Source organism: Sinocyclocheilus rhinocerous, unplaced genomic scaffold (genome assembly GCF_001515625.1).
Source record: "Sinocyclocheilus rhinocerous isolate Xijiao unplaced genomic scaffold, SAMN03320098_v1.1 scaffold119, whole genome shotgun sequence".
NCBI classification, from domain to species: Eukaryota; Metazoa; Chordata; class Actinopteri; order Cypriniformes; family Cyprinidae; genus Sinocyclocheilus; species Sinocyclocheilus rhinocerous.
The window spans coordinates 1,799,126-1,821,949 of NW_015654491.1; the positions used below are offsets into that span (position 1 = coordinate 1,799,126).

The 22,824-nt window shown below is 36.5% G+C and overlaps 1 protein-coding gene across 1 annotated transcript; it reads right to left on the reverse strand.

Moving 5' to 3' along the window:
- Positions 1 to 687: 687 nt before the first annotated feature.
- LOC107717064 (tau-tubulin kinase 1-like) lies at positions 688 to 22,560 on the reverse strand. Its single transcript, XM_016523706.1, has 15 exons — positions 22,489 to 22,560; positions 17,156 to 17,299; positions 16,113 to 16,396; positions 15,586 to 15,688; positions 15,388 to 15,492; positions 14,215 to 14,280; positions 13,911 to 14,003; positions 13,611 to 13,736; positions 12,057 to 12,211; positions 11,705 to 11,912; positions 11,420 to 11,595; positions 10,323 to 10,842; positions 7,941 to 8,231; positions 2,448 to 2,830; positions 688 to 1,810 (listed from the first exon to the last, which is right to left on the reverse strand). Exons 2-15 carry the CDS (start codon positions 17,261 to 17,263, stop codon positions 1,375 to 1,377), a joined length of 3,054 nt encoding a protein of 1,017 aa, XP_016379192.1. The 5' UTR covers positions 17,264 to 17,299; positions 22,489 to 22,560; the 3' UTR covers positions 688 to 1,374.
- Positions 22,561 to 22,824: the final 264 nt, after the last annotated feature.

A 22,824-nucleotide genomic window follows, 5' to 3' on the forward strand; every position in this document is an offset into this window, starting at 1 on the left:
ATGAAGAAACTCTTTGATAGCACCTTAGTCATTTGAAGTCCATGTCGGATTACCAGCTTTTGAACACATGCTGTGGACACTCAGTAATAGCAGTACTGCATAAAAATAACATCCTAGAGTACAGTTACAAACCGCAGACATGCTGCTTTAACACACATTATTGGTTCCTGCTGCTTTATTCTCCTTGGTGTGTCAGATTTTTGAGAAGCTTTCATGTTCTCTTCGACCTTCATTCAGCTTCCTCAAGCATTCTTTGAACTGTAAAGTTTGCATACAGATCAGAATGGTGCATTTTCAGCCTGAGACTGAGACAAATGCAACTAAGTTAGTCCTATTTTATCCATTAATCTTTTTTGTAGACTACGTTGTTTTTTGGGACAAAAATATAAATTTGTTTTTCAAAAGTACTGCTTACATTATCTACAGTTATGCAAAAGACAATAAACAGAAGCGGACAAGCATTTCCAAATGCATGCCGCTGGTCTGGGATCCGGTTACAAATAAATTTAGCAGATGAGTGTCACGGATGGATTGACCCAATCAGAGACAGTAGGTGGGGCCAAGATGATTGTATGATTGACATCAAACTGTAGCAGCAACGTTAGTCATTTTAGTTCTGTGTAGAGATTCAATTTAGGTATTTATACCAGTCTTATGGTTTCTTTCCTGCATGTTCTGCACAGAACCACAGAGTTTTGGTGCAAATGACTATTATTATTATTTTTTGAGATAAATACAAATTTTAGCACACACAAATTGACGGCAGAAGTTGATAGAAAAAGTCTGTCCCAAACGCCAGCTAGTTGAGTAATCAGTACATTTGGGACTTTTGAAACATATTCGGTTTTTGTAAGTTTCGATAAAGCTATTTTTCCCCGATTCTGATATTGTGATGTTGGTCAAAAATGTGTTTTGGAAGTGATATTCAATTCAAATAAATAGCATGTAGTGTAATGTATTTAAAAGCTTTAAAGTTGCAGTAGAATCCGATTCTAATGTGTACAATGAGATTGGTTGTATTATTGAACATGATAGTGGCATTTGTGCCGTGAACAGGAGGGTAGAGTCTGTGGAAGCTTTGTTGTGATGGCAGCAATTATTTCCTTTGCAGGTTTAAGGCATATGAGGTGTGTTCATCTGTCCAACACACTTCATTAAAGACAACTCTCTGTGTGTGTGTAAATGTCAGAGTTTCTCCTCATTAGAGGTATTTTGTAGCTGCTGCAGTCACTTGGCTGGATAACGAACACGTCCATCCAGATTGTTTGGTTGAGTTTGTTGTGTTTAATGAGAAGTACAGTCCAACACTGATGATTCAAAGAGTGATTGTGATGATGATGCTGAGGATGAAGATCACCTGCAGAAATGTCTTAATTATCTTGTTTTAGTCTTTGATTCCATTGAATCTTTCTTTGCCGTTTGCGATGAGGCTGATGGGTGGGTGTTGCTCTTTTTGGGGGTGGAATCCTGAGGTTTGGATTTGGACTGCGACGGGCAAAAAGGTTTGGGCTTTCGTTGCGTTTCATTGGCTGCAGGCTGTCGGCGAATGCGTTGAGGCGAAGGGCTGTCAGTGCGAGAGGTGTCGTAGCTCCGAGGAGAGGTGCTGATGCTCCGGGTGGCATTAAGTGCTGAGGTACGAGTAATGGTACGTGTGGCGGTCCGACTTCCCTGTGAGTGGGAGGGGCCTGAAGATGGAGGATGGGGTGGAAGTGTTTTAGAGGGACGGAGCTGAGGTTTAGGTGGCTGCTGATGGATATTTGTGTGCAGACTTGTAGACTTTTGAATCCTGGGATTGACAGAACTCTTGGTTCTGTTGGCGAGAGGAAAGAATGAGTCATATCAATCAGAGGTATTACAGGACAGTCTGTATGATTTTCTTTATATATTTTAGTAATGGTGCCAAGCAAAATCTGAGGTAGACCATTCAATATTCACAATTTTACAGCAAGAAAATGTTATAATGAACACCCAAATGTTCACAAAACATATATATGTCAGTTGAACAAAAAAAAAACTAAATTTATATGGTTTAATTAAATACGTATTAGAGCATAAATAAGTAATTGAGCATGTTTCAGAGTGAAGTGCAGCACTGTGTTAATTTCCACATGAGGGCCTCATGATCCGGCGTTTTCAGTTTCTCAAAATGGAGCCATTCACAGAAAATGCTGCACACTCTATCTTTGCATGTCCTGTGAATTCAACATGCATTTCTGTCTTACAGATAAACAAGAATATTAATAATATAGAATAATAATAATAATGATAATTATTATTATTATTATATTCAAACAGTCTGGCTTCCTAAAAAATAATAAATATAAATATATAAATATATATATTAAAAAAAAAAATCATAAGAAACATAAATTCAGTGAGTCCAAACTTTTGACTGGAAGTGCAGATTCAAATGAATAACATTTAAGTTGAAATTCTGCTCCAAACACCTGTATTGAATGAAAGACACAGATCTCTGGGTTTGTTGAAGGGTCGTACCCCCTAGTTGGTCAGATGACCCCCTGATAGGTGTGACTGGACGAGGGATCCTGCTCCTAATCCTCCCATCTGCTCCTCTCTCTCCTTTCGCCGAGTCGTCTGATTGGTGGGTTTCATCTTCAGATGCAGTGGTTGAGAGTGTTGGGGAGTGCGAGGAGGCGGAGTGAGAACGAATCAGGTGGGTTTGTTTACGCTCCAGGACGAGACGAGCCAGCTGTTGTTGTCGGCTTTTGCGAGTTCGTGTAGACTCAAAGACAGTGCTCAGCCAACAGTATGTACAGCAGTGGACACACAAGAGCGATGAGAAAGAGGAATGTGTCAGTAGTACAGCAATCTGTTCAAAGACTTGCAATTTTACAAAAGCCTAAAATACATGCTTGTACATATTACAAGTCTACTATACAGTCCCTATGGTGTTTATTGCACTAGCTATTTCGTGAAATACTCTTGCTGTTGAAGGTTGACCCTGATTCACACATGTAATGCTTATATGAGCAGGTCTGGGATCAGCTGATGAGTAACATTTTTCAGCAATAAAAAGTCCAGCGTATGATATAAATTTTGACTCATAAAATTCCTTAAAATTGATTCATAACAATACTGATCTGTGAGAAGCCACCTTCATGGTTTTAGGCTTTTCTCAATACATTATTAAATACATAAAAGAATACATTTAAAAAAAATTCTACCCAAACAGATGTTGCTAAACGCTGTTGTACACTCAAGGTTTGTCTCTGGGCAGTTCTGACAAGCTCAAATTTGACCAGGTTAGAGACAGATAATGTGAGAGGTAAAGAATGTTGAATGGCATAAAGCTGAAAAGCTATTCGGCTTGAGTGAATATTGAATTTAGCATAAAATATGGTACTACATGGAACAATCTCTCAGTAAAGCAGAGAAGACATTTGTTAAACTTCCTCTAACCTTCCTCAAACTATCTGAACACGTTACCTCACATTATGCAAACTGGCACTGTTTTAATCTTCACCAGCTTGGAAACACTACATTTCCTCGGAAATTATTCTCTTCATTAGAAATTTTCAAAATTTAAATATACCAATGAAAAGATATTTGTCTTTTTAAGATTTGAATGTGACAGAATGTGTATATACACTACTTTTCAAAATTTTGGGGTCAGTAAGATATATTAAAAAAAAAAATCTATATTTTTATTCAGCAAGGATGTATTAAATTGATCAAAAGTTACAGTAAAGACATTTACAATGTCTTTAAAGACATTAATAATGTTTTAAAAGGTTTATATTTAAAAATTAGTTTTTCAACTTTCTATTCATCAAAAAAAATCGCAGGTCACGGTTTCCACAAAAATATTAAGCATGCCTAACTGTTTTTAAAATAAGAAGAAGAAGAAGAAGAAAACCCTTGAAGACCAAATCAGCATATCAGAATAATTTCTGAAGCATCGTGTGACACTGAAGACTGGAGTAATGGCTGCTAAAAATTCAGCTTTGCCATCACAGGAATAAATAACATTTTACAATTTATTCAAATAGAAAAAAGTTATTTTAAATTGTAATCATATTTCACAATATGAGTCCTTAGTGAGCATAAGAGAAAAAATATCACAGACCCCAAAATTTTGTATGGTAGTGTATGTGATATGACCACAGCAATTAACAATCTTTGGGAGGCAGAAATCTATTTGCTTAGTATTATCCTGCATAAAAACAAAAATACAGCCAAACAAAAATTACAGTTACAGCCAAGCTTTTGTGTCTCTATGTACGGTCATTCAGTCTGTACTCATCTTCTCCGTTAGGAAGACATTTGGATCAGCTGTCTCACACAGTTCAGACTAAATATTAAGCATGCCTAACTGTTTTTAAAATAATAATAATAATAATAAGAAGAAGAAGAAAACCCTTGAAGACCAAATCAGCATATCAGAATAATTTCTGAAGCATCGTGTGACACTGAAGACTGGAGTAATGGCTGCTAAAAATTCAGCTTTGCCATCACAGGAATAAATAACATTTTACAATTTATTCAAATAGAAAAAAGTTATTTTAAATTGTAATCATATTTCACAATATGAGTCCTTAGTGAGCATAAGAGAAAAAATATCACAGACCCCAAAATTTTGTATGGTAGTGTATGTGATATGACCACAGCAATTAACAATCTTTGGGAGGCAGAAATCTATTTGCTTAGTATTATCCTGCATAAAAACAAAAATACAGCCAAACAAAAATTACAGTTACAGCCAAGCTTTTGTGTCTCTATGTACGGTCATTCAGTCTGTACTCATCTTCTCCGTTAGGAAGACATTTGGATCAGCTGTCTCACACAGTTCAGACTACAAACTCTTCTGAACATACACGTTACAGTACATTGGTTATTCCAGATAAACGGTGACTGGTGTGAATTGCATTAAAACACCCAAAGCAGCACAGATACCAGGAGCCAACTGCTATGAGTTCAAACCCAGTATGAAATAATGTATTTTTGTATTCATATATGTGTTTTTCACCACTCAGAGTTTGTTGCAGTTGGCCCAGCGAGGCAAATTATAGTTTAAGAAGAAACTCTGCACTTTCAACAAGATTCGCATATGCACTGATATCCAGTCTTGAGTCATATAGCATTTTTACAGCATGAATTTCAGGTGAAAAATGAATACACCTACAAACAATCAATCTTAATTTCCTCCCACAGATATGTATATATCTCAACTGAACTGAAGCTGGAGGACTTTAAAATACAGATAAAGCAAATATTTCAATGCGTTAATGCTACTTTATGTTTCATAGGATGTATCTAACACTGTCCCAACCCGGCACAACCAAACTGTCTGTCCATGAAAATGTGACACAATCAGCCAATCAGAGCCAGTATTGTAATTGAGTAAAACTAAAACATTTTTGGTAAATTGAAATGAAGCTGAAATAAAACACAATATAAATATTAGATGAGAAACTTAAATTTAAACCCAAGTTAGAAATGTTACCTTGACAAATAAATGAAAAAAATGAGTTAAATTTAAAGTACTAACATGATTAAATCTGGAATCAAAATTAAAGCCAAATTAAAACATTAAAATAAAAATAAAACAAAAAACTAAAATTAAAACTGATAATATAAAATCAAAGCTGATTCTAAACACTAAAAATTACTATAATAGTATATAAATACTAAAATAACACAGCTCAGAACATAGGAAGTCTAATGTACAGTTATGTGAAGCATGATTTTGGACTAGAAATAAAAACTACGTAATCTAAAAAATGTTGTGGCTACTGTTGATTAGCACAAAAACGCATGTCAGATTATTGCATTATGCCTGGTTATGACACAATGTGTAATCTAATTTCTATGACAACGACGCTGCACTTCTGCATTCAAAAGCTTATTTATGCATGATTTTAAACACTGAAGTAGCATGTGAAGTCTATGGCCAGGAACACAATATGGCAACATTCATTTGCTGAATGATAAGCTATAGTCAAGTTCAAATATCTGCATATGTGTATCAAACCACTAATGCATGTGTGACAAAACCAAAGAAAGAGGCTCAGTCTTCCTTTTACACACCTATTGCCTTAAGCTCTATTGCACTTCAATATATAATAATTTATTTAATATATCTCTATTCCAGAACTTTAATCGATTTTCAACTCCCTATTAGACAAACGTCTTGACATCTAGGATGTTGTGTTTATGACGTTCTTGCCGTCAGATAAACACTGCTCACTGTTCACATGGAACCTAATATCATCAGAAAGCAATATGCATATGTTTTTGTAATACTGAAAGATAATAATTATTATGGTAAAGAAAATTATCTTTAAATATATTTTTATAGCTTATATGGAAGACAAAAGTGATACCACAATTAATCTACATGGCCAAAAGTATGTAAAGACACACCAACCTCACATTCATTTGTTAAGCATATATTTTTTTAAACCAAGGCCATTCACCTAAAAAATGTCTAAGGAGGCTGTATATGGCTGTATAGTTGATTTTCTGCTCCTGTTAGTAAAGGATGTAGCTGAAACAGCCAAATTCATTAAATAGAAATGTGTGTCTACATACTTTTAGTTATGCAGAACATTTAATACAGGCCTAATACTCACACCTTGGACATGTGTACACACAACTTATTCTATCTGTCTTTGCTTACTGATTTTCTCTTCTATACAGCAACAATACTCTCCATGAAATGCCAGAGGAACCAAGCTAGTACCAAGCAACTAGATTATTTTACAGGTACAAACCCTGTGAGGATTCACACACTGTATATGGCTAATGACATGCTCTCTCTCGGCTACAAAAGATGCCTATAAGAATCTATATAAAGAGATCCATCAGTTCACAATATCATGTTAGCTTAAGAAAGCCATATATCCCGCCTGGAGGTGTGCGTTGTGGTATTTGACAGGTTCTATATGTGCTGAGATCGTATTGATGCGAATAGACTGTGCAAAAAATAGCTTAGCACGCACTCACTGTCCTTCTAGTGTCCTCTACTAACACTCAGCAGGCGAACACAGCCTTTTTAAGTATCTGCTTTAGGCCAAAATTCATTGTAATTCAATGACATTCAACCCTGAAAACATAATCACACTATCCAGCCTGCATCACAACTGTCCTCTTACACAGAAGATGACAGTGCTGATGGGAATCTAAGAGGCCTAAGCATAAAAAAAAAAAACGATATTCTCGTCACTTTAGTCAAAGTGCCTGCCCCACCAGACACCAGCAGCTCTGCATGAAACACCCCTGATGGAGGTAAAAATGTGTTTTTGTCTTGGTGTTTGTTTTTTTGTGCTTGTTTTTTTACCAAAAAAAAAATAATAATAATAATAATATGAAAATAAATAAATAAAATGTAATGTACAGTGTCTCTATGAGTAAATACATCATACAGCATTGTACAGAATTTCTTTGTTTTGGAGAATACAATATAATTTATCTTTCTCCAATCATCCCAAGTGCTTAAAGGGAAAATTCACCCAAAAATGACAATTGTCATCATGTCGTTCCAAACCTGTATGAATTTCTTTCTTCTGTGGAACATAAAAGAAGATATTTTGAAGTCAGTGTGGTCCAGAACAACACAGATTTTTAGACAAAAAAAGGACATTTTTCAAAATACCTTCTTTACTGTTCCACAAAAGTCATAAGGAATAAAATGACATGAGGGTGAATAAATGATGACAGATTTTTTAAGGTTAAGTATCCCTTTAATATCAAATATCGAATAAAAAAAAATGTCACTTTAGCTGGAGGGCATCTCATATCTCGCTTACACACACACACACACACACACACACACACACAAATCTCACAATCACAGACCCAAGTTTATTGCCCATACTAAACTTTGTTCATCTATGGGCACAAAAGTGTGCACTCGTGCTCCCCTTCTATTAAACGGCATCACACATATGCGTCTGTGTACGCTGATGGTGGGGGAATCATGTCTTGTTCATAAGTTTGGCCAGCATTTGCTGAATGTGTAGGCGTGGGAGGTTTAGTACAGAATGCCGAGCTCTGGGGTTGCCTGGCAACAGGGGCATGTGTCTGCGATGGGCGTGGCGGTGGGCGGGGCTGCTTTCAGCCGAGCGGCTGCGCTGAATGGCCGCTCCCCCGAGGTCGTGGGGGAAGGGCTCCGTGTCCATGGTAGCGGAGGAAAACACGTACGACGCCAGTCTTCTCAAATGGGCAGGCCTCGGGAATGAGTGATGTGGGTGTGGCCTGTCCTCCTCCAACTGAAAAAGACCAATAAGAGCGGAGGAAAAGAGGAATCAGGCTGAGGAAAAAACTTAAACGCGAAGTATTGAAAAAAGCGTGTTTTTTTTGTCTAAGATTGTGTGTGATGCACACACAAAAACACACCAATAAAAAACAAGAGATAAACAAAACATTATATCAAATGGGTGGTACAAACACATAGATGTGCTGTAACTCGTTCAGAGGACAAGACCAGCCCACATCTGTCTGACACTAAAGACAGGCTTGTTTTAGCTTATGTACGGGTGAATGTATGTTCTATATGTTGTGAAGGAGCCAACGTGTGCACACAGACCCGTGTATGACCAATGAGCAAACTAAGCTTGGCTGTGAATTGAGTGTGACGTGCACAAACACACACACACACACACACACACACACACACACAACCACAAAACCCTAAACATGCAGCTCAACACAAATGCACAAGTTTACATAACACACATACTGTACATCAAGGGTGCATACAAACAAACACTTATATACAAACAACATATGTTAATTATCTTGCATTACAAGTTATCAGATGCTTAAATGAGCCTTTCTTGTACTGATGTCATTATGTAAAAATATAATAGCAGCTTGGAACAAATGCTAGTAGTCATAAACTTAATCTTATTTAAGTAAGGTTCAATTTGTTAAAATTAGTCAATGCATTAGGTATATGAACAACAATACTCTTGCTCCATTTATTCACTAATACAACTTGAAATGTTAAAAATGTACACTACCGTTCAAAAGTTTGAGGTCAGTATGATTTTTTAAAAATGCAGCATTTTATTACTTCTTGAGCACTAAATCAGCATATTAGATTGATTTCTGAAGGCTCATGTGACACTGAAGACTGGAGTAATAGCTACTGAAAATTCAGCTTTGCCATCACAGGAATAAATTTCCTTTTAAAATATATTACAGCAAACAGTTAGAAAACAGTTATTTAAAATTGTAATATTACCGTTTTTACACATTTTTGATTAAATAAACAGCCTTAGTAAGCGTCTTTCTTTTCAAAATTTTGAACTGTAGCATAGAAAAAGTCATCTATGTGTTTGTTCACATAGATGAAAAAAACAACACAAAAACAGTAATTCAGTCATCAACATATAACATCTTTGCAACAATTAAATCTATGCCAGTGTACAGACGTAAATTAGACACGGTGTTGCGCACTTAGAAGAAAGAAGTCTAAAGTCAACATGAAATCAGAATTGACCATATTTACTTTCTTAAAGGTGCCATAGAATGCATTGATACAATATTTTAAATTGTTCTCTGATATCTACATAAAAGGTATGTGGCTTAGGTAAGGGCAAAAAATCTCCTGAAATGGTTTTACATACGAATGCATGCTTTTTACTTTCACTTTCGAGATTTGCACGTGCTCTGTGTAAACTACAGCGGCAGTACTTAACACACATTTCCTGCAGAACTTCTGATGATTCGGCTGTGCAGGTTCGGCTGGCGGCTGGCATAGAACATGATATGCAAATGTTGTGGGCGTAACTATTAGTGATCCCGACTGTAACGTCACAGTCGGTGCTATGTTCTGATTCGCCTATTTTTCAGTGGTCTTTTGCATGCACGAGATTTACATAAGGAGGAGGAAACAATGGTGTTTGAGGCTCACGGTATGTCATTTCCATGTACAGAACTGTTATTATTCAACTATGCCAAGGTAAATACAGTTTTCCATTCTATGGCACCTTTAATTGATGCTTCTGGTTTTATTGTAAACTATTCATCTGTGTTTGTTATTTATAACATTATTTAAGCTTTTTATTCTAAAAAGTCCTAAATAATCAGTAATAAATGATAATTTGCTCTTCCTTTTATCTAGTTTGCTACGGCCCTTTTTTGTTGTTGAATGTCCTATTTCACTCAGAAATGTGATATTACAGAACTAAAATGAATTGCCTATTAAAATTCACACTGACTTTTATGATAACAATGCACTCACAGACCACTGGTGTGGTCATCTAAAGATCATCTAAAGATCATCAAACATATTAAGTAATCAGGATAACCCATACACACACATGCCCACACATACACACTAAGGTGTGCCTTACCGGTCCTTCAGGTCCAAATGGCTCCGACTCCCTCCTTCTTGGGCAGGTATGAGGCAACGAGTGACAAGGTGAATGGGCGGGGCTCGGTCCTGCCCCCTCCTCCTCTGCTACAATCATCATCATCCCACGTTGCGTTTTGGGTCGTACCACAGCCTCAGCTCCGCCCATTCCATGCATATGTCCTTTCCTTCTCCTCTCCTCGTGGTCCTCAAGGGGGCGTAATTCCTCTGGTTCCTCATCCGTGGTGCCTGAAGTGGTGGGCTCTGCCCCAGGATGGAAGTCTTTCAACTCTGTTTCTTTGTCAATCATCACCCACTCCCTGCTGTCAAAGTCCTCCTCCTCAGCCAGCGGCACTGAGCGGATGAAGGCATTGCTGTGGGCTTCCTGGTCACCGTCTGCAGAGACATCATGGTGGCCACCGGCCAATCGTTCTCCCTGTCCAGCTTCTAAAGAGAGCATTTGAGCAGGCTGGGAAGAGTAGACATGCCTGGATGGAGAACCCAGCATGTCCAAACGAGAGCTGCCACAAAACACACAAAGGCTAAGACACAGAATAAACTGGATAACAGCAACTATTTAACTAGACTTTAATTTACAGGAACATTACAGTTCAAAAGTATTACTTTACTAATTTATAATTACTAATAATCATGATCTGATTAATAGTCCTAAGAGATAATTTAATAATTATTTAATTAATGAAATATTAGATAATCAGAAATTTCAACAACAACAAAATGGTTCAAGATCATGCAACATTATATCCAATAAAAACTGTTTTCGTCTTTGATTTTAATCTGTTCCCAATATAAAATGTTTCTTTAGCATGCCAAACCATTTTCATCATAAAAAATGCCATATGCTACCATAATAAGAACAGTATGCACTTCACCTTTATTAAATTCACAGATGCCATCCAAAATGTCAGAGCAAAATATTGTTGTACAAAACAAAAACTTTACATCCTTTCTTATCAGGAAGTCACTTTTGCATGCTTTCCTCACTAACAAGACACATGCAGACAAATGACCTTTAGAAAAGCTAAATGTCAGCCAGAAGAACAGAGTGATACATTTTCCAGCACACGCTCTCCTCACCGTTTATCTGCGGCATCGCCTCTATCCTCTGCAGCAGACAGGCGGTCAGATTCTGGGCTATTGACTCTCCAGTACCTTGGAGGGCGGGCCTGAGCTTCTGCTTCTCCACCCCTCGCTGGGGAAACGGACCTCCCTCCTCCTGCAGGCTCCTCCCCATCCTCTGCTGCTACTTGTGTCTGAGAAGAAAAGCAGTATTAAAACACTCAACTGATCTAAAATCATGTTCCATACTAATTACATTCAAATTAATGTGACTAATTTGGCATAATACATTAAAAATACTACCTTACTGATGCTGATCCTGAGTTTGTTACGGTTGAAGTCAGTTTCATCCCATCCTTCACCAGCAGGTGGGGCTGGAGGAGGTTCTCTTGGCCTGCTGGGTATCAAAGCAGGTGGAGCGTTCTCTTGGTCACTCAGGTGTTCATCTTGCAGAACATCATCAGTGTTTTCCCTCGGTAATTCACCAGGTACCGGCGTCACATTCACCACCCTGAGAGAGACAATTCAGAGCCATATCAGCATAACATCAAAGTTCTTTTAAAATCACTCCAGAGTAACTTCAGAATCCAGAATCCCTTCCCACTGTGCAAAAGGTCTGATACTGTTGTAAGAGTGTATGTGTACATATTCTTACCCGACGATGGCAGCAGTTTGCCGTGTGTTTTGTTGTGGTGGCGTGTGTGTGCTGGTGGGGAGGGCCGTATCTGTTCCAGATTTTTCCCAGTCATAAGGCTCATTTTCTGTTATAACCCTCTCTTTCATGCTGTTCTCAAATACTGTCATTAGCAACTAGACCAGAGGAAGGAAAAAGAAAGAAAGAAAATTAATTTTCCACTCAAAATTGTTGCACAAAATAATACATTTGTATTTAATGTTTATATACATGTTATGTATATTTATATATTACAGTATATTTTAAGTATATATATTTTACAATATATACATTGCTGTTCAGCAAATATTTAATATTATTTTTATTTTCATTCTTTTTTCATGTTTTTGACAGTTTTTTATGCACAAGGCTGCATTTATTTGATTAAAAAAAAAACAGTAAAAACAGTAATATTGTGAATTAATGCAATTTAAAAGAATTAATTTAAAATATATATATTGTAAAATGGAATTTATTCCTGTTATAGCAAAGCTGAATTTTCACCAGCCATTACTCCAGTCTTCATAAATAAACATTTCTTATTATCAATGTTGAAAACAGTAGCTTAATATGTAAGGGATAATCAATGGCAATCAATGTGCATTAAAGGATTTGAAATGCACGACATGGAGGCCAAGAACCACCTGACGCGAAGTGCATTTATAATACTTTAATGCACGGCAAGCTGTTGATTATACTGCTTATTCCATGGTCATTTGCCAAGTTATAGACAAGTTAAAACTAGTATTGCTCTTTGCAGCGCAATATTTGACCGAATGGGTAAAAATGACGGTTATTTTCGTCAGTTACAGCTGGTTAGCTCTAGCATTTTGCCCGCTTCAAATCAGACACAGAGATTAAATAGTGCTGTTAGATCACATTTATTTGAATGAAATATAGCATTTATTTAAATTAATTATCGAAGTTTGATCGAGAGAGAAAGATGACAGTTGTGTGTGTGAATTACCTGCGTCTGTGCGTCTCTCTCTACAAACAATGAAGTTATGAGTTTAGTTACTTAAACAGAGATTTTACCTCCTTGTTGCTGAGGAATATAATGCAGTGATCCAGTATCTAAGCCATTTTATTAATAAAAGTCAGCGTAGACAAGTTTATATTGGCCTACTCCTGAACGTTTCTGTGTGCGCAGCGGGCTCTCTGATCTCTCTCTCTCTCTGTGCGAGTGGTGTGTGTGCATTTGTGTGTGTCAATTAAAGCAGCGCATTAATAAAGAACGGTGATTAAACTGACTTGGAACTACCTGTGCATTAAACGGTTTTAATGCATACCTGCCAGCCAATCAGAATCAAGAATTCCAACAGACCATGGAACAATTTTGATTAAACCATGACACTTTTCAGGATTCTATGATGAATGAAAGTTTAAAAGAAATGCATTTATTTGAAGTAAAAAAAAAATAATTATTGGCAATATTATAAATGTCTTTACTGTCACTTTTGATCAAGTTAAATCATTCTTGTTGAAAAACAAAAGTGGGAAGAAGTGAGTGTTTGGAGGTGTGTCTGAATAGTTTACCTGATAATCAGGTTTGGTGTGGTAATCTAAATCCAGCACATGGTCATAGAAGATATGAAACTCAGCAGGCATGTGTTTCAACAGCATCCTGTGCTCATAGCGCTCTTTAATCTGTCCTACCTGCTCCTGTTCATCAGATGCACATTACAGACACGATTAACAGCAAAAACAACCCTGAAGGTCTTAAATATTTAAATCAAAAGACTCTTAAGACTGAGTACAACGAGGATTAATTCACTCAATACAGTTCCATTATGTTCATAATCACTGGTTAATGTGAGTGTGATACAAGTGTCTTACCTTATCTTTTATCTTACGCCATGGTAACTGTCCAACAGTAAACTCTACCAGCATATAAAACAATGACCACAAATCATCATGACGACCCATTTCCTGTTAAGAACAATAACAAAATTTAAAAACTGCACTCTTCTTTAAAAAAAAAAAATTTCTTAATGTGGTAACTCTGGCCAAGAATCACCCACTTAAGATTCATTAAAGCCAATAAATCAGATTCAAACAGGCAAATACAGCCAGCACTCACCAATTTTCGTGCGTAATATGCTTTAGACAGTCAGTGAATTGAAGCTGAGACTACACTTACCTTGTTTTTATGAGCGTTAATGGAAGCGTAGCGTACTGTCCCTCTGAACCCAGCCACTGTCCTGGGCTAAAGCACAGCATTTAAGAGTCTCATAATAAGAACTCATATCACTTTCATTTTATACTTTAACACTTAGGTTGGATTAAGTAAATGCAGAATCAAAACAAAGCAAACATGGGAAGGAAATGTAAGGAAGGGTGGAGCGACAGGAATTCTTTGACCTTTTTTGGGATTCCTAGACTGATTGAGCACAATTAATTGAACACACGAACAGGAAGTCTCTTAAATAGAGGAGGATGTAGGATGTGGGTATGAGACAGTACAGCAGGGGTGTGGATATGTCTAAAGGGGGCGTGTTTCAGGATTTAGCATTTAGGGCACAACCATTAGAGAAGACAAGGTAATTTCTAAGAGCCTTCAGAGGGTAAGGAAGGAATCTTTTCAAGATTTTGGAAAACTCACAATATGACTGTCGCTATGGTAACAGGGACAAACATCTTTGGGAGCATGCGATTCAACATGAGTGCCATAACAGAACTGCAAAACAAAACTGAGAAAAGTGAAACATAAAAATGAAGTCAAACACACAAATTATAGAAATTCATTAGTAAAAGGCAAATAAAAAATTAAATAAATAGGGATGCATGATACTTCGGTACCATATCGGTTGTTGGCCATTATTAATTGGTTTCATTTCCCATGCTTGTACATTTAGATTACCTTTGTCACTACTGTACATAATACTCACTTAAAGTCTTTAAAAACCAAATTGAATAACTATGTTAAATGTGATCTTTAGCAAATCTCAAAATTAAACTCCATTTTCATATTTTATATTATAATGTGATCTCTAAATTTACTTAGCATATAAAACACACACATATACATATATATATATATATATATATATATATATATACTTACTGACTTGTAAGTATTTATAAGAAATTTTATATCAGTGCACCCCTAGAAATAACTCTTGAAATATAAAACATCACAAGTAAATATAAAAACTGCATATGCACGAAACAGAAATGTGAAAAATGCTGCTTATTGGGCTTTTTTGGGGGGGTTATTTCCATTAAAAGAAAAAAAATCAAACAGAAATAGTAATTGAGAGAATATAAGAAGGAAGAAGAATGTATCAGAAAATAAAGCAAAAGTAATACTTACAGGCCGCACCTCCCCATTTGTATTAGTGTACTGTCGTGCCAAACCAAAGTCCAGCATGTAACACTTCCTACAGGTAGACGGCAATCGGCCCATGGCAAAATTAGACTAAGGATAGGACAGAAACCAGTATCAGCTGACAGGAGCCAGGTAATTGGATTGGGAAAGAGAAGAGATCATATCATCAACATTAAGACATACAGGTTTAATGTCTCTGTGCAGGAAGCCCACAGAGTGAATGGCTTCAATAGACTCCAGAATCTGTTTCCCCAACCGTAGAGTCGTGCTCATACTGAACGTCCCTCTAGTTAACAGATAAACTATCACATATCTTACACATACACCATCCTGCTTGCTGCCTCATTATGTTATATACTACCATTCAAAAATTTCTAATATGCTGATTTTGGTGCTGATTTTTTTATTATTATTATCAATGTTGAAAACAGTTGTGCTGCTTAATATGTTTCTGGAAACCATGACTGCATTTTTTCAGGATTCTTTGATGAATAGAAAGTTGAAAGGAACAGCATTTATTTGAAATATAATTTTTTTGTAACATTATAAATATTGTCACTTCTGATCAATTTAATGCATCCTTGTTGAATAAAAAATTTCTTACAAAAAAAATCTTACTGACCCAAACATTTGAATGGTAGTGTAACAGCATATATATAAACATAATCCAAAATGATATTGTCAAGTGACATATGAGAGTAAAAATTAGCTTTGGCAAGTACATAGAACAATCTCGAAAACTGGCCAGTAACTTTAGAAGCAACAATATTACCACATAATGTTTAAATCGAATTGTAAGAATGATAAACGACACAAAATATATTCGCATCCTCTCCATCTCCTCACCTTGTAGTTTCTTTAGCACAGCAACCTCCATCTTTAGCACTTGTTTTGGCTGTTGGGCGGATTCCACCTTAAGAGCCACATTCTCCCGTGTCAACAGGTCACAGGCCTCATAGATCTCCCCGAATCCTCCACCCCCAATCTTCTTCAGCTGAACACACAAACAATAGCAAGGTCAGTCATGGCAGAGCATTGATTTAACCTGTGTCATCTATTCCACATGCAATATATAATTGTTCCAAAGGTTCCAAAAGGGGGTTTTCGCAGCAATGACATAGAAAAACCATTTTGGGATCCTCAAAGAACCTTTCAGTGAACATTTCTTAATAATGAATCTTAATAAGGAATCAGCATAAACCTTTAAGAACGTACTGTACATCATAAATAAACATCATCTAAGATCCGAGAAAGTCCCATAGCTAAAAAGGACAAATAGTTACTTAAATAAAAGTTACTTTAGCTGCTCTAATAACTGAGCGTATTTTAACATGAAAGATTTAATTAAATTCCATGCAGTTCAGTTCTAGTAGCATGAACTAAGCATATTGATTAGTCTTGGCTTAAGCATGCTTTATCACATGAGTTATGAAAGAATTAAGTTTAAGTCAGTCACTAATGAGTCAGACTCATTTTAAGGATAAGCCACAATCCCCATCAAAGATATCATTACAGTAAAACAGTAACAAATCATTTCTGAGGACATCTGCTTGAAGGAGAAATGCTGTGAACTGGCCCACAACAAAATGGTTTGGGCGCATTTTGGAGAGAAGCCAGACTGAGTTGATTTGAAAGCATCTGTTGTCATATGTGGGCCATTTTGTCCTGTGTGATGAGGCAGCAAAGGCAACAGACAATTTGGGCATCTTCATTCCACTAACACACTCTCACCTAAATATAGACACACACTTACCACTTTCCAGCGCTCTTTTACCAAGCAGTTGGAGGGCAGGATGTCGACCTGCTCCCCCGCCCCGTTCATGTTTTCGTGGCCTTGGACACCTGGCCCTACGCACTGCATCGGCTGGCCAGCACTTTACCAAACCCTGCCATTTACCTGCAACACAGTGTGTGACACAGCTGCTAAACTTGTATGCTAAGATACTGAAGTGGGGTCAAAATACAATTATTTTCTTTATTAATATTAATTTGAGTGAACATTTGAACAAAAAATATAATGGAAAAATAGCATGGATTTGAGAATGCTGTATTTATGTTCTCCCTGTTGCTTATATTAGTTAACATTAGTTACACTGAAATCATGAAGAATCTTAAATATTGTTTATATTCTTAAATATAGGCCTATGTGATTATTATTTAAATAATTGTATATGTTTTTTTTTTTTACTTTCTGAGTATTTTCAGGTTTAAATACAGTTTTACATTTTTAAGATTTTTAACGTAAACAATTATTTCTTAAAAATGCTTTGCTGGAAAATGTACATATTCTAAGAGCTCAAAAACAGGCACCCCACTAAAATAATAATGAACATTGAGAAAACCAACTTGAATGAAAAAAAAAAGGAAGTATTTAAGCTCATCAAATAAGTATCCACAAACCTAACATAAGACAAGACAAGTGACAAACTGACAACAAAAACAGCATTGTGTTCATCAGATTGAAGAATACAATACCAGAAGGAATAGACATATGTTTCTCTGGAGGTCATTATCCGGGGCTAAGCTGTTTTCCATAATCAATGATCCCATTTTCTGGTCATACATTACAAAGGCATCCACTGCAAAAATGTGGCCAAAATGACATAAATTTCATGCATTTCAACAGTCTTAAACCATTGCTGAAAAGACTGTTTACAAAAACAGAATTCTGAAAAGATTCCGATTCTATTCCTATTGCTTCTTTGAGATTTCTGTAATGTCTGCAGAGTATCAGGTATCCACAAGAGCCGGTCAGACACAGAGTCCTTGTCTATCAGAACTGGACTACACCCTTAAGCATGCTCTCATAATGTTACAGTCACTTATTAACCTCAGTAAAATGGAAACTAGGGCTGCACAATTAATTGAATTTCTAATCGCGATTACAATTACGGATGTCACAATTATGTAATCGTTCAAAGCGCCAATTAATAGTTCAAAGTCCACTATGTTATTCTGTGTGCTTAAGATGTGTTATCTTAAGGGTTTTCGATTGTTTTAATTTTAGTTTTAATATGACATTATAATACCATGCATATTTTAACTTTTTTTATTTAAAGAAGAAACCAATCCATTGCCAATGCCATTTGAGGCTTAATACTATAGAAAAGCAATAAAGGTTTTTCAGTTTGAGGGTTTTCAGCTTGTTTATTTTCATCTAAAAATATGGCATGCGGTTGCTTCAAACAATGATATAACATCATTCAATGTAAATTGTGATAATCGTAATTAATAATCGCAATTAGATTTTCAAGGGATTTTTGTCATGATCGTGCAGCCCTACATAAGAGGTAATTTTTCACATGAGTGTGTCTATATTTGCAGGCTCTGTGTGTGCTTAACTTAGATCCTTAAAAGACTTCAAACATTTCTTTCTGTTTACCGTTATAAAGCACAATCACTCTCATTTTCTAAAATGAATCTGCTCTCTAAGGAATGCAATGGGTTATAAATGGATCTAATTAATAAAACTGATTAAACACATTATAAGACTCTCGCCTTAACACTTCTGTCACCTTCATCGAGTTGATGCAGAGACACATAAGATATTTCAGGAGATTGCAGGGAATTCCTCCTCTCATTCTACACCCTGAAAAAACCGGGACAGCCTAAGGAAGGCATCTCAGCTTACATAATTATGCCATAAACCATCAGAGCTAATTTTCCCCCTATTTTAGAATACAGTGGATATGTGTCAGATAAAACATTTATACAAAGAATGTATATTACTCTGGGATTGTAAATCTCTTTTCACTTTTTTTTTTTTTTGGCTTTATTTTACTATTCTTACTTTTCACTAATAAAAACACAATTTTAACAACATGTTACTGCAAGAATATAACCTTGTTTTATATAATATACATCTCCAATGTAAATTATATAGTATAAAACATACTTTTTATTTTTAGAAAACGTGTTTTTACAGTATTGTACAATAAAACGACATGCACTGTCTATTAAAAAAACTTTATTAGATCAAGCGCATGGACCAAAAAATAAACCTCAGTTGCATCGTGCAGCAGGCTTTTCACCTGTTTGTACACTTTAACAAAATGATAGTGAGATTCTGATTGCATAAAGCATTTGCTGAGAGCAGCTTCATTATTCTGACTTAACTAAATGTCAAGAGCTCAGGACTGCGTGGGCTGTCTCCTCACATCCTTTCTCCGCAGTGCCAAAAGGACCCGTCTGAACGGACCCCACCCAAACACGCTCTGCTCCAATGAGCAGCCCTGAAGACTAAGCCCCGCCCCCAAACCATCGTTTGATCACCGTCCATTGGGGCAATGCCTAACAATCAGCAGAACATTCCCCTGCTCGAGCCTGGAGCGAAAAGCACTTTGGGATATGTCGTTCATCAATGAGACAATGGACATAAACGGCATTGGATATTGTCACGTCTGAAAAACTACAACTCCCCCTGATAGGCCACGTGAGCTGTTGACGTTCAGCTGCATTATGTGGCATGTAATGTAAATTATTCATGATTTTCCTTAACCATGAATAATATATATACAAATAGGTAAGTTTCTATTTTTGACTCAGGCCCAAGTGCCTTAATAGTTTGTCATGACCGTGACAGATTTTGCTTTCGCGTGCCCGGTTGGGCACCTGGCTGCACGCGCATCATATATGGAAGCCTGCGGCTCGCGCCAGCGCAGCATCACTATTGACAAGGTGCCAACATACACGGGACAAGCGGATTGCCACGGCAGCGCTTTGTTTAAAAAAATCACATGGCGAACAAAAACCAGTTTACTAACCTGTTCTTCTGTCGACGGAGTAAAATCTCAAAGTGAGAGTTTAAGGAGAGCCGCATAGTTCCGTTGGCGCGACCGCTGCGCCTTTTCCCCTTGTTGATACTGCACCATTTCCAGCCTCCCCTGCTCCTCCGCTCCTGCACTGATTCAGCATCGCTCGGATACTCCCACTATGCACCGCGCACATGCGTGACAGAAGACGGCTGTTGCGTAGCAACCTGAAAGGCTTGAATCCCCCTCATCTGCTGACTTCAGCCATTGAGGAAATTCCTTCAGAAACGTCCTATTAATAACACTAATTATAAACGAGACGAAAAAGAAATAGCCGTTGTTAAAGAATAAATAAATGTCATGGAATTAATTATGTTAGTTGATGTACAATCAGCGCTGGGTAGATTACTTACAAATTGTAGTCCGTTACTGATTCCAAATTACATGACAAAAATCAGTAACGTAATCCATTACGTTACACATTTAAGGTAATATAATCAGACTATTATACGTAATATAATATACTTTTTGATTACTTTTGACCTAACTCGTTGATCACATTGATTTAAATAGGATAATCTTGTACCATAGTGAAACAAAAACAAAGAAAATGTATTCCATTCATTGTTATAAACAACATGAAGTGCATTAAACATTAAACAAGTGCATCTCAAACTGGGATTTCATGAAGGAACTGAGGGGGGTTTGCAAGTTTAATGAAAAGCTAATAATTAAATCATAAAAATATAAAACTAAAATAAATCTTTTTAAAATAACAACAATCAAAATAAAACACTTACTAAAAAAAGATTAAATATATTTGTTTACCTGCACGTCATGTGACCATTAGGGCCTAATTAACATCAGAGAAACGTGAACATGTAAATGTGTTACTTAATATTAACTTAAAGGGGTCATATGATGCGATTTCAAGTTTTCCTTTCTCTTTGGAGTGTTACAAGCTCTTGGTGCATAAAGAAGATCTGTAAAGTTGCAAAGACTAAAGTCTCAAATCCAAAGAGATATTCTTTATAAAAGTTAAGAGTCAGCCACGTTAGCAGCATCATATGACCCCTTTAAAATCTCAGGAAGACTTCAAGTAAATATATTTGGTGAAAAAGGAAAACTTAAAAGGTGAAAAAGAATTAGGGAAAATCAATCAATTGTGAATAATTTATTGCTATTGTGTGAATAATAGGTGTAATCAGTAAAAAAAAGTAAATGTAATCTAATTACGAGTTTTAAAAAGTAATATAATCTAATTACAAGCACTTAATTTTTTTTATTTGATTACATAATCCAGATTACATGTAATCAGTTTCTACCCAGCACTGTGTACAATGGCACATTGTTTAACTTGCTATTGATAGGTGATGCTTAAAAATGGCCTTTATATTCCAGAAAATTAACAGTAGGAAAGACAAATGTGTTTGCGATTGAGACAAATTAGTTTTGTGATTGATTGTGTCTTGAATATGAAGAGAAGAACAAATGTAACAGTCTTTAATAAATGTCATAGGTCATGCTTCAACATCTAAATGATCTCAGCAGACACAAATTAATGAAACATAACATCTACTATGGTAGCTTGGGTTATACTTCTGATGGCACCTGGCTTTATTTTCTAGCTTGACTATGCTGGTTATCTGTGGTCTTTAGCTGGTCCAATCTTATCTAGCAAGCGGACCGAGATCAAGCTGGTTAGAGCTGTCAGACTATCTTGGATCAACAACAAACAACATACCATATTCCAAAACCAACCTGAATCTGCTATGACTCGTTTCATTTTTTTCATTTTTTTTATTGTTTATAAACTTTTGCTGATTTTAGAAACTTTAGCACTTTACGTTTATGCCTAATTATTTTGAAAAGCCTATCATTATTTTAACATATAAATTGCATCCAATATTGTTTCAATAGATTTTGGGGTGGTGGCATTACAAAAACACACAAAGGATGACAACATTCAATTTTTATCAGTCCTCCATCACAAAAACTGTCTCACTTTTGCAGTTCACCCCTACTAGCCATGTCTCTTATCTCTTTTCCTCAGACAAAGCAAAGGCTCAGACGTTACACAAATTGAATGATAAAACGCGCCCTTCCTAGCTCAACAAATTCAACTTTTACACTTCTACAGTACTTTAAATTAACCAATATTTCGTTATAGTCTTAAAAATCGGAAGACAAATAGCATTTAAAGCAATGGATTTCCTGTTGAACTTTCAGTGATGGGTTATAAGGTCTGTGGTCAGTGTTGCCAACTGCTTTCAATTGAAAGTAGCTAAAACTGGTAGTGGTTTCGTTCTACAACTTAAAAGGCGCACAGTCGTACATGAAACGCGAGTTTTGTGGCAGCTGTGCTGTGTTTTCTAAAGAAGGCCTACAACCAAACACGTAAATTTAGATCGGTGTGGTAGATGTAGTCTTTATTTAGTTGGCCTACAAATTGACGTCACGGTCATGCAGCCGGTTACGCCCAAGTCACGTGACACAGATTCCATTCGCACCCGTGGTTCCTCCAGCAGCGTTCCTACTAAACTCGAGCTGTGGCCGAACGGAGGTGAACATGGCCGATGTGTCGGAGAGGACGTTATAGGTCGCTTTAGTCGTTTCGTTTGCGGCTGGATTTATCGCCGGCTGGCAGGCAAACAGAACGCGAAGAAGGTTC

Bases quoted from the DNA above. Each gene is read 5' to 3' on its own strand.
- LOC107717064 (XM_016523706.1), bottom strand. From the start codon at position 17,263: ATGCAGTGCGTAGGGCCAGGTGTCCAAGGCCACGAAAACATGAACGGG. The intron at 16,397-17,155 runs GTAAGTGTGTGT...TTGTGTGTTCAG, and splicing joins TAAAAGAGCGCTGGAAAGTG to CTGAAGAAGATTGGGGGTGG. The intron at 14,281-15,387 runs GTAAGTATTACT...GCTGTGCTTTAG, and splicing joins CAAATGGGGAGGTGCGGCCT to CCCAGGACAGTGGCTGGGTT.